Source organism: Mustela nivalis (assembly GCF_964662115.1).
Source record: "Mustela nivalis genome assembly, chromosome: 13".
Taxonomy (NCBI): domain Eukaryota; kingdom Metazoa; phylum Chordata; class Mammalia; order Carnivora; family Mustelidae; genus Mustela; species Mustela nivalis.
Window position 1 is genome coordinate 58930311 of NC_139032.1, and position 17365 is coordinate 58947675.

General features: G+C 39.3%; 1 protein-coding gene across 4 annotated transcripts in view; it reads right to left on the reverse strand.

The window, feature by feature from the left end:
* GNE (glucosamine (UDP-N-acetyl)-2-epimerase/N-acetylmannosamine kinase) overlaps nucleotides 1–17365 on the reverse strand; it is a 44536-nt gene that overhangs the window by 11658 nt on the left and 15513 nt on the right. For all 4 annotated transcript variants that reach the window (XM_082694821.1, XM_082694824.1, XM_082694822.1 and 1 more), the window contains exons 2-6: nucleotides 14052–14257; nucleotides 10031–10482; nucleotides 6501–6653; nucleotides 4166–4378; nucleotides 653–740 (exon numbers count right to left, since the gene is read on the reverse strand). In XM_082694821.1, coding sequence (XP_082550947.1) covers nucleotides 653–740; nucleotides 4166–4378; nucleotides 6501–6653; nucleotides 10031–10482; nucleotides 14052–14257 — 1112 coding nt within the window. The remainder of the gene's footprint in view (nucleotides 1–652; nucleotides 741–4165; nucleotides 4379–6500; nucleotides 6654–10030; nucleotides 10483–14051; nucleotides 14258–17365) is intronic.

A 17365-nucleotide genomic window follows, 5' to 3' on the forward strand; every position in this document is an offset into this window, starting at 1 on the left:
ATAAAGTTGTGCTTCTTCATTTTAAAATAACATCTGATATCACCAGCAACACAGTAAGTATGTGCACATTACTCACAGAAGGTCTAATTCTACTGTTGACTGAAATACAGCTATTTTCAGCCTCAGATACCAATAATTAATGCCTCTATCATTAAGGAGAAATTATGTTAGTTAAGCTAATTTCAGAATGTAACCTAGTTTGGGACAACAAATTTATTTATTGCTTTCTTCATCTTTGCATTCATGGGAAAAATGGTTATTTTCAGAATTCAAACATTCAAATATAGGAAAATCTCATTACTTTGAAAGAGAGAGGAGAGCAGTCTAAATTACAAGGTTGAACTAGACTATTTTTAAAGAAAATCAATCATTTTCTCCTATTTACAAAAAGTCAAAATAGGCTCAAGAGGTATTTTCCTGGCAGAAGTGCTGTATTAATTAACTGAGACAAATAAAAGAAGTTACCCTCCATTTGAACCCTTGGTAGAATAACAGGGGTTCTATCAGCAAGCCCTGCCTCATTCGCAGCTAGGGGACCCCGACGGATGTAGAATGAAAGCTCTGTTAAAATGACTGAAAAATGATCACAGCTTAAAAATGGTACCCAAGGCAGCTCCCCTTTGAAATCACTTTAGAAGGAGTATATACTCACCAAGGGTATTGTTTACCAAACTGAAGGTGCAATGCTTGCAGTATTTTGTCTTGGGTATCAGCATCCCGGACATGAAGGACATTCTCCCCTAGGTGAACCCAGTGACACATTACAATGATTTGAAAGTGGAAACGTCCAAAGAATAAAGAAATTAGCAATTTGTTGTGCTGTGCTCATAATTAACCCTGAAACCCAGAGGACTTCAAATGAGTCCATTAGAGCAACATCAACTTTTCTCCTTTATATGTTTTAAAGCACTCTCAGAAAGATTTCCATGTATCAAATACTTAAGAACACTAGGGTCCTTTATTCCCAAAGAGAATAAATGAAGTTCTTATTGATTTATTGAAATAAATGATATGCATGAATCCAGCACCTGCGTACCCCTCCCCGCCCTAGTCATCTAGTGTGCCCACTCTCTCCATCCACCTGCCTTCCATCTACTCAGCTGGCTGGTTAACCACTTTGTTTCCACGTATTTTCTGACCAATGTGATGGAGTCAATACAGTGAAAATGGCCATATTTTTCAATAGTTCTGGCTAAGAAGAGAAGAGTGGGAGCCAGAAAGAGGAGTGGGGTTGTTCTTTCTAAGATGTGAGAGGCCGAGGAATGTTTCAGTGAGAAGGAGGTTGAAGATCCATGGCAGAGAAAGGATGCCCCTGAGTTCCTAGAAAAGGCAGGAAGGGTGGGGATCTAGAACATGGGTGGAAGGCTGAGCAGTGGGCAGGACAGAGAGATGCCACACCCTCCAAAGTAAGTAGGTGAGAACAAAAGGATGGACAGGCATTGTGCTTATCCAAGTGTGGTGACACAACATACAAGACTGCCTTTGATAACAGAAGATCCACTGCAAATCCAGTGTTCAACTGTCTGTTCGCACAGTCCTTCAGCTCTCCGCAGAGTCAACTCCGTCTCTTCAAAACAATTTCTTTTCTGGGCGTTACTGCTATCACCCTCCTGGATTTCCTCTGACCCCACTGGCATTTTCTTTTCAGTCTTCCTTGCTGGCCCCTTCCTCCTCACTGGAACTCTGAATGCTGAAGGGCTCCAGCCGCTGGTCCTGGGCTCCATTCTCTTCCCTATTTACATGTCGCCCCTGGGCAATCTCATGTAGTCCCTTCGTTTGAAATGACATCTCTGGCAGAGGACACCATTATCCTCCACATCCTTTCTCTGTACTTGTAACAGAATTTTTAGCTGCACATCTAATAACTGAGCTAAAGACTATATTCTTCGGCTTCTCCTACAGCTAGATGTGACCCTGTGACTATATTCTGATAGGATATGTGAAGAAATATTTGCAACTTCCAAGTTGTGCTTTTATAAGGAAGGACACCTTTCCTCTCTTCCTTCCCAATGGCTAAAATGTGGACCTGACAGCAAGAGTTGGAGCATCTATCAAGAAGACAGACAGAGGCTAATTCTCTGATGACCATGGAGCTATACCAATGAGAAAGAGAATCTAACTTATTTAGACACTATTATTTTGGGTCTCTCTGTTATAGCAGATGAACGGATATCTTAACTACACACCATCCACATATCAATTACTCTCAAATTTCTATCTCCCAACTCTGACTCTCCATACAACTATCAGAGCTGCTTGCTTGCCATGTCCACTTTGAAATCTGATAGGCATCTCAAATTTAACATGGCTACTGGAGAACTCTTAATTCCACCCTCCCAAATGTGTTCCTCCTGCAGTGTCCCCTATGTTAGGAAAGAGTACCCCACTGCTCAATCCAAAAATCTAGAAGTTTTTTCCTTTCACTGCTCACATCCAAGCAGCAGCAAGTACTCTAACAAACCCCAGACCTAAATTTTGTCCCTGTTATTACCAGGTACTCTAAGCCACTATCAGCTCTCATATGAACTGAAACTCTTAAGTGATCTCCCTGCTTCCAGTCCTGTCCCACCATACTCCACTCTGCACGGAGCAAGTCACATCGTGTCCTCCTCCCATAAATGGCTTCCCATGATACTTAGAAATACATCCCAGATTATCTAACCTGGCTTACGGAGGTCTGCTTCCTTCTCTAACATCATCTCATATCACTCTTCCTCTTGCCTACTACCCTACAGCTACACTGGCCCTTCTGTTTCTCAGCCACATCAGGCTTGTTCCTATCTTAGGGTCTTTGCACTGGCTGTTCCCTCTTTTCCTCCCTGATCCTCACATAGCAGATTCGTTGTCACTTGGGTCTCAGCTGAAGTGTCATCTCAACGAGGCCTTGTCATCTAATGTATCCCATCATACTACCTGTGTTACAGGCTACACAGCACCTAGAAGGTCTGATACTTGATTTTTGGTCTATCATCAATCTCCCCTCCCTCTAGAATAAAGTTACATGAGAGCTCAGCTCGGGTTAGTATAATGTACTGCCAAATCCCAGTGCCTAAACACAGTAGGTGCTTATTAAATATTTTCTTAATGAATGAAGTTGAAAGAATTTCCATTCACTGGGTTGTATTTTCTCTGTGAAGTGGGGAACAAAGTAGTACATTGGGAACGAAAGAGGAAGAAGACCTAAAGGTAATAGAAAATTAGGCTAGCAACTACATACACAGAAAGAGCAGAGCTGGAATGAACCTCTCTGATTCTAGTCTAGTTCTTTACCCCCAGAGTACATATACTTCCATTAGCTAGAGAAATATATTTGTATGGATATTATTAGAACTTGGACTAATATTAATAAGATCTAACTCGACCAGCAAATTCATTAATAATTATCCTTCTTACACTTCTGTTAAGGGGGCATCTTATTTAGAATTTCCATGCTTTAAAGTATTCATTAAAGGAACTCTACTGCACCCACAAATGAAGGACTGGCATTCATATACTTACAACACAATCATTCTATCTCAAACACAGCCATCAAAGACCATAATCAGCTAAGAAAATCTTAGCTCTGACATTATAAAGACAATAAAAATGTTAAGTGGAGGCCTAAAAAAATTGATAATCACATTGTGTTATTTATAGATTTTAGGCGACCACTGGCCATTTAACCTCATTCACTCACTTGTTCATAAAAGTGCATTCCAGCACTGATATATGCAAACCTTGTAATAATTCAAATACATGATCAAAAAAAAGTCACAGATGGGGGCGCCTGGGTGGCTCAGTGGGTTAAGGCCTCTGCCTATGGCTCGGGTCATGATCTCAGGGTCCTGGGATCGAGTCCCGCATCGGGCTCTCTGCTCAGGAGGGAGGCTGCTTCCCTCTCTCTCTCTGCCTGCCTCTCTGCCTACTTGTGATCTCTGTCTGTCAAATAAATAAATAAAATCTTTAAAACAAAACAAAAAAAATGTCACAGATGTATAAGGGGGAGCTCATATTTAATGCCTCTCTCCTCACACTTCCCTAGCTACTGCCTACACCAACGGAGGCCAAGTTACTAATCCGACTGGTCAGACAGCAGGACAGCAACCACACTGTGTTCACCAGTGGGCAGGAGCCACTGATTCCATATATATTTCTAGTCTGCTGAGACACAAACTGAGGTAAATACCTGTTTCTCTTCCAATCTGACGTGTTCCCAGATTGATCACAGGTGTTCCAAAAGCTCCAACCTCTCGTACTCCACAGCTGCTGTTCCCAATCATACACCCAGCATGGGCGACCAGCTGTATAAACTGGTCAAATGGGACATGTTTCACTGCACGGAAATTGGGATGATGCTCAATGCCCTTCTTCCGCATCACTCGAACCATCTCTTTGCTCCCTGCGAAAATGGAAAGAACCACCTGTTAAACAGTTTATGAGATAAACCATTTCCCCTGGCAAGTAAAGCCCCACTTCAAAAAACTACCCTATAAAAATTCACGATGGTAATTAGGGAGATAGTAACTTTAATTACCAATCTTTTTAGGAATGATGAATAGCTAAAATGTCTGGTCAGCTCACTGCATCAGCTAATCTAGGAACTTTAAACAGCAGCATTTGGGACTTTTCAAACAGATTCAGCAATGTAAATTGCCTTTTATTAATGCCCCCAGTAAAAGCTCTATCTTAAACAGCAATTAAGAGGTTCAAAGACACTCCAACAGTCTCTATGTCTTAGGCTGGGAGTTCCTAAATTGAAAAATCTTGGGTTCCACACACCGAGCTGATCAGAGAGCCTCTGCCTCAGCTAGGCTCATAGTTACTTTAACAGCTCAACTGGACAGCACTCCCACTCTTATAAACTGAGCGCCAAGAAAATACATGTAGATTCTGATACTGTAGCTGATACTTTATTTCAAATGCATGATTTTTAAAACAAATGTATGAAAGGGAGGCAATATTTAATGCTTGGATTGCCTCTTTCTCACCCTTTCCTAGCTACCATCTAGAAGGGAGACAAGGTTGCTATCAAGATTGGTTAGACAGCAGGACAGGGACCACACACCACACCGTGTTACCAAACTGTTCACCAGTAGGCAGGGAGCTACTGACTTAAGAAAAGCTGGACATGCATGTGTTTTCTCTCTTTTTAACATTTTCTGTGGTGAGGTAGGTAACAGATTCAGGGTGTAAGTCCTTACAGCAGGCTTGGCCACGTCTCTATGCCCAGTCCTGCTGGAGCACACCGGTCACTGACTATAATTACTGTAGTATTTGGTATGCCAGAAGATGGCACTATTCCAAGATTCAAATTTGGGCTCAGTGAAGGCTTTCTCTGGCCTTAAGCCTAAACCGGACACTACTTTTACCCTACTTTGTTGGGGAATTGGGCCATACATCACAAAATGATAAAGAGATGCCATGATTATTTCCCTATTGTTCCTTGTGTGTATTTTATCAAAAACCCTGTGAGGAGGACAGGTGAGTGCCAGACATGATTTAGGTACTCCTTGGACCCTTTACTTTCCTAGAGGAAAAAATCTCTAATTCTAAAGTATATACAATCAGGAATGTTTATAACAAATAGAGTATCGCTGACAATGAATACTGAGTGAGAGACATATAATGAATTACCAAATGTTTACAGAAATTGAAAGGATTAGAAGAATCAATATTAAGGTTTTTTGCAATACTAGTACACCACCTGGATGAAACCTGGGTTGGGGAGTCTTAATTTCTTTTTTTCCAGCTAAGATACTACATTGTTTCCCCCAAACAGAAAAGATTATTCAAGAGACACTAGGAGAGGGATACCTTCAGAGTAAGATGGTAACATCTTGGTATTGCAGAGAAGGGTCCTGCCTCCTTCATCAAAAAAATGCCTAAATCTCAGCAGTAAGTGGCATCAGCTAAACCAGTAATTCAAAATTCTGCAGTGTCAGGCCCTGCTCTGCATTTCTCATTTATATCTCATCTTCCCGTTAACCTGCTTAAGGTCTCACCAGCACCAATGGCTACAGTACCATCCACCAGCAGGAGGTCGATATCACGCTTGAGGATGAACTGGTTGGGCACTCCAAATTTCAAATGCCTATGCCCAAGACCAAGGTATAGCTAATATAAATAAGAAAATAAGAAATAACAACAGTGGCTAGTTTATGGCACTCACTAGGATCATTACTTTCCCAGAGATCCCCTTTCACCTTCTAAGGCTAACGTCTTTTATCTACTGCATTTTCTCACTGGTGGAAACTGGAGGGAAGAGACTAAATTTGGAACTACAGTGGAGGCCGGAGAAATTTTTTGTAGTATTTCTTTCGTATTCAGTTTCTACTAAACTTGGCAAAAACATCACAAGCTTCCATCTGCTACAAACTCAGTGATCCCCTAATAAATGGAATGCATTTCAGACTACAATGGCTTCAATGGTAAGATCAGCAAGACAGAAGGGGCAGTTAAAAGAAGACATAATAGAAACATAACATCGGAAAAGTTGGTGGCATAACTTCAGTTTCAATTACCTGCATCAATGTTTGGAAACAGAACTAGGGTCCGCTTGTTAAATGAGATAAGCGCATCCAGTGTTAATTCAAACATTTTTATGGAATGCTTAATGTCAGTGGTCACAGGGTGCTGTAGCGCAACAATGTAATCTTTGGATTTTACATCATCACCTGTTTAAAGAAGATCAAACCACACTGCATCATTAGTTAAGAATCTTAAAGAGGAAGAAGCAAATTCTAAAAAGTAAGATCCCAAAGTCTGTGCTTAAAAATTCCAAGATAAAAACAGCTTGCCACATCCCAGGCAGAGTATCTGAATATAGGATCAAATGTTAAGAACACAGAGGAACAAGTCCTAGAATCCAGCAAAAGGCGCTTGCTACCACAAACAACATATGTAACTTTAAACAGCAGTCACTAGAATCTGTTGCTTTAAAATTCAAAATATTTCAAAGCATTAGAAAAATGTAAATCTTCCCCATTTCTAACCAGTGTTTCTAATGAACTGTCAGCAATGAATGAACTGCTGATGCTCAAGATGACTTTAATCCATAGCCAGCAGAAATAAGAGAACAAGAAATAACAGTAATGGCTATTTCCCTGCAGAGTGTAGGATCAGTACCTTCCTAGAGATACCCTTCCACCTTCTAAAGTTTGTCTCTGGGCTACTGCATTTTCTCCTTGGTGGGAACCAGAGGAAGAGACTAAACATGAAACCTCTTGTTGCTCAATGTGCAATTTCTGACATCACTCTGCTTCGTCTCACTCAGCCCTTCTACACAACACTTTCCATTAAGGTATCATCATTTTGTTTAATGTTGTGAAGTTCTCTATTTACTGTGGTATTTCTTTCATTATTAGGAATTTAACAAGTCTTCTTAACCTTTTTTTTTTTTTTTTTTTTTTAAGAGAGGGAAAGGGAAGGGCAGAGGGAGAGGGAGAAAGAATCTTAAGCAGACTCCACGCCCAGCACAGAGCCAGACACAGGGCCCGATCTCATGATCCTGAGATCATGAACACAGCTGAAATCAAGAGTCAAACACTTAACTAATAGGGCCTGCCAGGTGCCCCAAGTCTTTTTAACAATATGCTAATATTTTTACTAGGACTGTTATTTATTTGTGTTCTGGAGATGATGTTGTACGCTCTAAGTGGCCTACCCAACCCTGTTCTTCCTAGAAGCTGAGTAATACCATCCGAAGTTGCAGGTAGAGAAGTAGTTACAGGTTTTGCACAAAACATACGGCCACGGGTGGGTTGCTTTGACTCACGGTCTTTTCTTTTCCACCGGCTTTACAAAAAAAAATCGTTTTTGCTGTTTTGTCATCCTTCTTTTTATAAAGAAGCTGCTGAAATGGTTCCAAATAGAACCTTAAGCCCCACAAGTATAGTCTTGCCACATTTTGCTTTGTAAGGGTTATGTTCTATTCATTACAAGTTTTTCAGAAATACAGTTTTTTCAGAATCCATCTAGAGCAAACAGAATAATCAGAATGCAAGAGTGTTCACTTAAAGCATACAAAAAGGAGGGGCACCTGGGTGGTTCAGTTGGTTAAGTGTCTGCCTTTGGCTCAGGTCTTAATGCCAGGGTCCTGGGATCCAGCCCTACATCAGGCTCGCTGCTCAGCTGGAGCCTGCTTTTCTCTCTCCCTCTGGCCCTCCACCCAGCTCATCCTCTCTCCTTCTCTCAAATAAATAAAAATCTTTTTTTTTTTTTTTTAAAAAAACAGAAGAAGAAGAAGAAGGAGCATACAAAAAGGAGAGACTGAAGTGACAGAATTTGTTCCATTGGCATTATCTAGACAGGCTCCTTGGTAACTAATACCTGTGCAAGGGTAAGTAATACAGATTGGATTAACGAATTATAGGACAACCCTATTCCTTACTTGTTCTAATGTGATCTAAATTAAAAATATACACAATCACAAGGTACCAGGGTGGCTCAGTCTATTGAGCTCTTGTCACAAGGTCTCAGGGTCACAATCTCATGGGTTGTGGGATCAAGCCCCATGTGGGCTCCGCACCCAGCAGGGAGTCTTCCTGAAGATTCTTTCCCTCTGTCCCTCCCCACACTTGCTAAAAAAAAAAAAAAATACACACACACACACACACACACACAGACTCACACACAATCACTAAATCAATTTTTTGTGGCGCCCAACACAGGATTTGAACTCATGACCCTGGGATCAAGACCAGAGCTGAGATCAAGGGTCAGTAGCTAACTGACTGAGCTACCCAGGTGCCCCACTAAATCAATTTTCTATTGATTAATTTCATTAAATTATAGATCTACCTCTTTAAAAAAGGAGAGTCGTAAATGTTGAAGAATGATCTTGATTTGCCCTCTAGATAGTACTCTTGCTGTAAATTAAGCAATGATGTTGTTTATCAAACAATTTTCTTTCCTCTTATTTGAAAAAGGTAATTTCCAGGAAGCTAGATCATTGATCAGTGAAGATTTCAGATCTTAAGGCTAATTACAGAAATAATACTAATGGTACAACTATGATTTTTGCTTTCATTATAATCACCAGAGCCCCTTATATTACTAAGTAATTATAGCTTACTGGCTTCAATATTATCTAAGAATTCCAACAATCTCATATGAGAGACGTTAAAATTAAAAATAGTTTTATCAGGGATGCCTGGGTAGCACAGTTCAGCATCTGACTCTTGGTTTCAGTTCAGGTTGTTCTCTCAGGGTCATGGGATCAGGCCCCGAGTTGGGCTTCATGCTCAGCATGGTGTCTGCTTGGGATTCTCTCTCCTTCTCCCACTCACCCCTCCCCCCACACTCTGTCAAATAAATCTTTTTAAAAAAGTATTTTCATTCCCCAAAAAACAAAATATAGGCAAACAAAAACCAAAACATCCATAACTCTACTAACCAGAAGTCAACATTATAAATGATTTGGTATACATACTTCTTCATCTTTCCATTATATTACAGATTTTATTAAAATAGCATCATTTATACATATAATTCTGTAGCTTGCTTTTCCCCCCTTGTTGTTATATCAGGATCTCTCCTTGTAACTATTTACCCACACCATATTTAATGGATTAAAAGCATACCATTCTATAAACTATAGCAAAGATTTTTAAAAAATTCAATCCAGGGCGCCTGGGTGGCTCAGTGGGTTAAGCCGCTGCCTTCGGCTCAGGTCATGATCTCAGGGTCCTGGGATCGAGTCCCGCATCGGGCTGTCTGCTCAGCAGGGAGCCTGCTTCCTCCTCTCTCTCTCTGCCTGCCTCTCTGCCTACTTGTGATCTCTCTCTCTCTCTCTGTCAAATAAATAAATAAATAAATCTTTAAAAAAAAAAAAAAAAAAAAAAAGAATTCAATCCAGTAAGACTATTCCACAGAAAAGGTGAGTCTCAGAGAGTTGAAGTCATACCATAGAGTGAGATCTATGAACTAAAACTTTAATCTTCTGAATTCTAATGGAATATTCTACATTCAGTAGTTTCTTAAAAAAAAAAAAAACTGAAACATATCCAAACAGACAAAACCACCATTAGACTGAATAAAGTTTGATACGTACCTAACCACATCCGAATAATGCTCATGTAGTCTTTGTTCTTGGCAGAGAGAAGCTTGTCATAGGAGGGGCAGCCCGCCAGAAGGATGCGGTCATGGTCCTCACACATGGATATCAGGTGTTGCTCTGCACTCCGGGTGCAGCATACATGATAATGAGCCAGTTTGGTTATGGCATGTCTGATAGAATCATCAATGGTCCCACTGACTTCCCCACCTTCAATGTGAAGGATTCGGATATTCATCAAGGCGGCAGATGTAGCCAGAGCCAGGGCGTCAAACCTGTCTCCGTGAACAATCATGATATCAGGCTTCAAGCGATTAAGGACATCTGGTAGCTTCACTAGGGCCAAGCCCACTGATTCTACCATGGCTGCCTCATCTTCCCCTCTAACAATTGTGTGCAGCCTGGTGTTAATGTCGAAGTCATCTTGTTCAATCATGCGGTATGTGTTCCTAAAGCAGAAAAGAAATAAAGATATGAGAGCATGTTCAACACAGGGCCATAAAAACATATGAAAAAAGTGATAACATCAACCCTGAAGGGAGAAATATTTTATAAAATTTACTTGTTAAAATAGACAAGTATACACAAAAACTAAAAAGCACAGATCATAAGTGCATAGATTGCTTGATTATTTTACATGAATACCCCTGCGGCCACCACCCAGATCAAGACAGCACATACCTGGATAGAGAAGCACCTGAAGGAGAATTTTTTTATTAAAACAGAGACCAGAGTTTTTGGTGGTTAACTTCTTTTCCTTCTCCCTATGTAAATTTTTTAAAAAGAAATATGCTACCTAATTAAAAAAAAGTTACTTATAAAACCAAAATGCACTTTTTTAAAAAAATAGGGAAATCAGAATACTTGACATGTCACTATACTATAAATTTCTGAATGATGAAAATTATCTTCTGAATTTGTACTGTACCACTAATGCAGCATAATTTGGAATGGGATGTAGATGTAGGTTTTACAGCATTAAATTGATTTTGAAGGGGTGCCTGAGTGGCTCAGTCAGTTAAGTGGTGAACTCTTGGTTTCAGCTCAGGTCAAGATCCTTACAGTCCCAAGTTTGGCTCCACATTCAGCAGGGAGTCTGCTCCTTCTCTCTCTTGCCCCTCCCCCTATACTTTCTCTCAAATAAATTCTTTCAATTAAAAAATTTTAAAAGTTGGCTAAAAAATGCAATTTCAATTCTCTTTAATGCTTCAATAACAGCTGCAATTCTCAGTGCCTCGAAATTTTATATTATGACTAGATTTTAAAAGATTTGGCTTTTTTCCCTAAATATAGATATATTTAGAATATATAATGTAATTCTATATAGTTGTTATAAATATATTTTTAATTGGGAAATACATAAAATTATCATCCCTAAACCTGTCACTCAGCAATACCAATGTAAATCATTTTGATTTTTTCCTAGCCCCTTTATGTATATTTTATAATCTATTTTATAACCTATTTAATCCATTTTATAATCTGTTTAATCCATTTCATATAATATTTTCCCAGATCATGAAATATTCTTTACATCATTTTACATCATATGGACGGTCTAATAGTCATTTTATAGATTCCTTGGCATTTTCCTATAAAACTATCATACTGTCTCTAAACAAAAACAGTCTATGTTTTCTTGTCTCTTTCTCACTTTATTACACTGGCTGTTATAGTCTAGCACAAGCTGAAGAGAGGTGGTAAAAACAAAAATCTTTACCTTGCTCTCTCTCAGGGGGAAGCTTACTTTTATGCTAGCTGTAGGTTTTCCCACCGATGCTCTTTATCAGACTGGGGGATTTCCCTTCTATTCAAAGTCTGCTTAGAGTTTTTTTTAATAACTGGGTTAATTTTGTCAATTTTTTTTGGTATTTGTTGAGATGATCATATGTGCTTCCCCTTTATGCTGTTAAGAGGTGAGTAACACTGATGCTCAGATGTTACGTCAATCTTGATTTCCCGAGATCAACCTATTTGGTCACAATGTATTACCTGCTTTTTAAATTGCTGGATGTGATTTAATATATATTTTTAAAATTTTATATCTATCCTCATAAGGTATACTAGTCTGAATTTTTTTCTTTGTCAGGTTTTATTATCAAGTTGTTTTTTTTTTTTAAGATTTTGAGGGCAAGAGCAAGCACAAGCTGGGCAAGGGGCGGAGGGAAAAGCGGACTCCTTGCTAAAGAGGGAGCCCAACGTGGGGCTGGATCCCAGGACCCTGGGACCATGACCTCAGCCAAAGGCAAATGCTTACCAACTGAGCCAACCAGGCCTCCCAAGATTATACTGACTTTATAAAACAATCTGGGAAAATTCCCTGCTTGTCTATTTTCCAAAAGAGTCTATGTAAGATTGGTGTTATTTCCAAACAGAGGGGGGAAAAAAAAAGACAAACCAAGAAGCAGACTTTTTTTTTTTTTTTTTAAGATTTATTTGAGAGAGAAGAGAGAGAATTGGTGGGGAGGGGGGGATGGCAGGAGAGGAAGAGAGAAACTCAAACTAACTAACTAAACTTTTTTTAGATTTTATTTATTTATTTGATAGATAGAGAGTGTGCCTGCACAAGCATGGGGAGCAGCAGGCAGAGAGAGAGAGAGAGAAGCAGGCTCCACTGAGCAGAAAGCCCGAGGTGGAGCTCGAACTCAGGATCCTGGAATCATGACCTAAGCCAAAGAACAATCTCAGAAGCTTAATCAACTGAGCCACTCAGGTGCCTCTATAAACTTTTTTATTTTTTTTTAAAGATTTTATTTATTTATTTGACAGACAGAGATCACAAGCAGGCTGAGAGGCAGGCAGGGATGGAGGGGAAGCAGGCTCCCCGCTGAGCAGAGAGCCAAATGTGGAGCTCAATCCCAGGACCCCGAGATCATAACCCAAGCCGAAGGTAGAGGCTTAAACCACTGAGCCACCAAGGCACCCCTCTAAACATCTTTTTTTTTTAAAAAAAAGATTTTATTTATTTATTTGACAGAGAGATCACAAGTGGGCAGAGAGGCAGGCAGAGAGAGAGGGGGAATCAGTCTCCCTGCTGAGCAGAGAGCCTGATGTGGGGCTCGATCCCAGAACCCCGGGATCATGACCTGAGCCGAAGGCAGAGGCTTTAGACCACTGAGCCACCCAGGCACCCCTCATTTCACATTTTTAAAACCTTTGAATTTTTGAGCAATGTATCAGTTTCTTCTCTACTCTTTGTAAGTATTTTCTTAGAGAAAATCGGTTTTTAGAGGCAGGTTTTTGTTTACTTTTGTTGTTCTTGTTGCCTTGCTTTTAAAGAATACTCTGAAAAGGCAATTTTACTTTAACACGAGCTTCTTTCATTTATAACATGGTCGTTACTAACCATCTTGGGAAGCTGCATTAATGTTTTTATGCCACAAGAGTGCACTAAATGCCACTTTACTACCAAAAACAAACCGAATGTTCACCTTTGGTTTAGACATTCTGTTCCCTCTAAGATTTCCCAACTCTCATTTTTCAAATTTAGACTATGATAACAAACCTAATGATAAACACCAGAATAAAAACCAATGACAATATAACATTCTAATTTATCTTGTAAATTAACTTTTTAAGTCTTGTTTCCTACCTACTACTTGATGCACTATTGATCTATCCATGAGTTTTAAGAAAGCAGTACCATTAGAACTCACAAAACATATAACAGGAAGTTTCATTATTAGAGTCACACACCATGTAAGTGGCATTTCTCCTGAATGTAACAGGTAATGATAAAAATATTTATAGCTATCATTTATCGAGCACCTATTAAGCAGCTACTCTGTGTGATGGACAATTTGTATCACTATCTCCATTCTTCACAGTAACCTACAACATAGGCTTTCACTCCATTTTATAACTGAGGAACCTGAAGATGCAACTTCTCCAAGGCCATATAAAAACTAAGAGGGAGAGCTGGGATTTGAAGATAGGTCCACTTGGCTACAAGATCCAAGCTCTTTCTAGTACACCAGGTTGCAATGAAGGATATCATAAGAAAATGCTTTCATCTTACCCGTAGTCATCTATCAGGTGAGAGCCAAGTACCACCACATCAAGTTCAAAGAACTCAGGTTCCATTTTAATGCCAAACATGATTGGGGCAAGTTTAGAATAATCAGCACGGTTGCAAGTGGCAACACAAACCCGAAGTTTTCGGTTATTCCCATTCTTTTCCATGACTTGTTTCTTTTGTTTTGAAACGTTCTTAAAATAGAGTTCCTAGAGTTGCAAAAATAAAAATTATTTATCATCAGAATGATAGGTCCTAGACAAAAACACAGAATTTTCTAGTTCTAAGCCTTTTAACCATGATTTAATACAGTGCTTCTTAACCTTTTTTTCCACCCCTGCTCCTGTGTGACACACCCACTGGTATATCCAGAGCTAGGAAATTCCTGCTGACTAATTCCACCCCTTTCTCTCACACTCAAGAAAACACACTGGAATACAATTATGAAACAGTGACATAAATCCACTCCCTTTTAAAAGCAAGCAAACGTCAGTTCTTTATTAGTTAGAAATTACTTACCACACCTCACAACTGATCCCAACATACCAGACTACTGAGAATAACTGATCTAGTTCAACTCCCTCTCTTTACAGAAAGGGAAACACACGTCTTGAGAGAGGAAATTACTTCCCCAAGATTCAAGATAACATCTTATAAGGGATAAGATCTATTTACCCTCACACTAAACACCCACTATATACAAAGCCCTGTGATTGGTGTCGAGGAAGAGAAAGGTAAAATAAAAAAGCCTACCTCCAAGGCCTCATTAGCCCCTATAGCCAGTGCCTACAAATCTCTGACAATTCCAAATGCCTACCAGGTATCTCCTGACCCATACACACCTTAAAGTCAATCACCCAAACCGAACTCATTTTTTGCCCTCATTTCCTTTCCTCCTTGCTTGTTCTCTAACTCAGTTATGAACTTCCATTCACCCAAATGCCTTGACCCTGGACATCCTTGTCTTCTCTGTCCCTTACTCTGTACCTACTAAGCCCTGTCAGTTCCACCTCCTTAATCTCTTTTTTTTTTTTTTTTTAAAGTAGGCTCCATGCCCAGCGTGGAGATCAATGCTGAACTCACAACCCTGAGATTAAGACCGGAGTTGAGATCAAATCAGACGTTTAACCAGCTGAGCCACCCAGGCACCCCTCCACCTCCTAAATATCTTTCAAAACTAGCTCCTCCTCTTCATCCCCACCAGGACATCCCCCAGTCCATCCTCTCATTTTAGGTCTGAACCATTGTTAACAGCTGCCAAAGTAGTCCGCCTATCTCTAGCCTTGCCCTGCCTCCCACAGACTTTCAGAGTGATCTTTCCAAAGTTCAGAAATTTGATTATCATGCTCAACAGAATATACAACCTATGAATAAAGTCCAAATTACTGATCTGGACTTACCCCATCTTTCCAACCACTTCGCCCTGACCTACAATTACCCTTACTCTGTGCCAAAGCCACACTAAAATACCTATAGTTCTACCAGTGAGTCTCCAAATCTCTGTACATAGTATTGTAGATATATGTACCCTTAGGTTAAATTTCCTTTCCCTCTGGCCTGGGCTTCTCATCCTTGAAAACTCAGTCTAAGTGTTGCCTCTTCTTGAAAACCTCTACATAAACTTCAGTTCCTCTTCACTTCACCCCTTTTAGCTGCTACCTTCCTCTGAGCACTATGGCCCTTCCAAACACATATATAGTTTTGCTTGACTCCTCTCCCCACATCCACCCACTCTCCTCCCGCCATCTATAGCCTCCATTCAAAGTAAAAATCATGGGTAAGGGATAAGAGATGTTCTAAACTTCTCTGTATCAAATGTAAAATTCCACCTCATGGAGTCAATGCTTTTGCTTCAATGTCAATATTTAGACTTTGCCATCAGGCATACAAAGAAGCTTGAATAAAGATGCCAGGAGTAGGGGAGTTACCCTTTAAATCAGGGTAAACTCTAAACCCTACTGGAAATCTCATCAGCTGCCATCTCATCTCTATTAGGCTCAAACTTCTGTGAGAACACAAACTGCCCCATCATTAGGCCCATTCTGAACTCAACAGTCTCTGGTCAAAGCTAATTCCACCCAACAGAAAGCATTTATGATATAATGAAATAGACATTCTGTCAAGAGAGCTGTATTCACTAGTTCTAAGCACTACCTAATCATTAAAGACAAAAATGTTTCTCCAAAAATGGCTGTCTTAAATGTTGTTGTACATAATCCTTCCTTCAATGATCATTAAATTTAAGCTGAATAAAATGTTGGTGATACTCAACTTGCTGGGTGAGGCAGAGCAAATCTTTCATGGTTGGTCAATTTGTTTTTATTTTAAAAGAATGTAAACATCACCTCACAATACTAAAATGCTTAGTATTTACCAAATAACTCAAAAGTTATTTTACTAAAACCGAGAGTAAAGCAGCCAAATAAACAAACTATGAAAAAGGCAAAAATGTTACTAAGGCCAAAGCTTTTTTCAGGAAAGGAGTTAAATCTTTAAAATATGGCAAAATGCCTCTTTAAAGGGAGAAGTTTGGGGTTTTCTAAAATAACTTTAACTTACTTCTAAGGTAGTAAAATTCACATGGTTTAAAACTGAGAAATAACAAGAGGCGATATAGCAGAGTCTTCTCATCTGTGCTCTACAGCCATGCAGTTTTTCTCCCTGGAAGCTAGAAGTTACTAGTTCTTGTCTATACTTTCATAGGTAAACCATGCATAAATAAAATAAATAAAGATGTATTTGCTTATAAATACATACAACATACATTATACAACTGATAACATTCTATAAACTGATGTTGTATCCCCTGCTTTTAAAAATGCTTTTAATTATGCTTCTGAATTGAATGGTAAAATGGGAAACTTTAAAGGCACTGAAAATATCAAAACGAAAATGCAAAGTTTTGAAAGTTGCTGGCCATCATCCCTTTAAATATATGAAGGGTTATGAGAGCTCCAAAAGTAAAAACAATCAATGTCACAAACATTTAGTATCTACTCTGTGCGGAGAACTATAAAGAAAGCTGAGACGCACAGAGAACTGAAAATGACCCTGCCTCATATTTAGAAACCTTAAAATTAGTACCTGAAACCAGACGACATAATAGATGTTAGCTAGTTCACTTTTCCAAATAGAAGCCCCAGAAACAATTAATAAATTTTTTTCTCAGCCCTGTATACATTATTTGCTCTGGATCAGGGATCATACCCAAAGATACATTTTTATACTGAGAACTATGACCAGAGTCCCCATGACCAGGATAGAATGAATAAATGGCAAAACAATGAATAAGTGACAAAATGGACTTAAACTGTAAT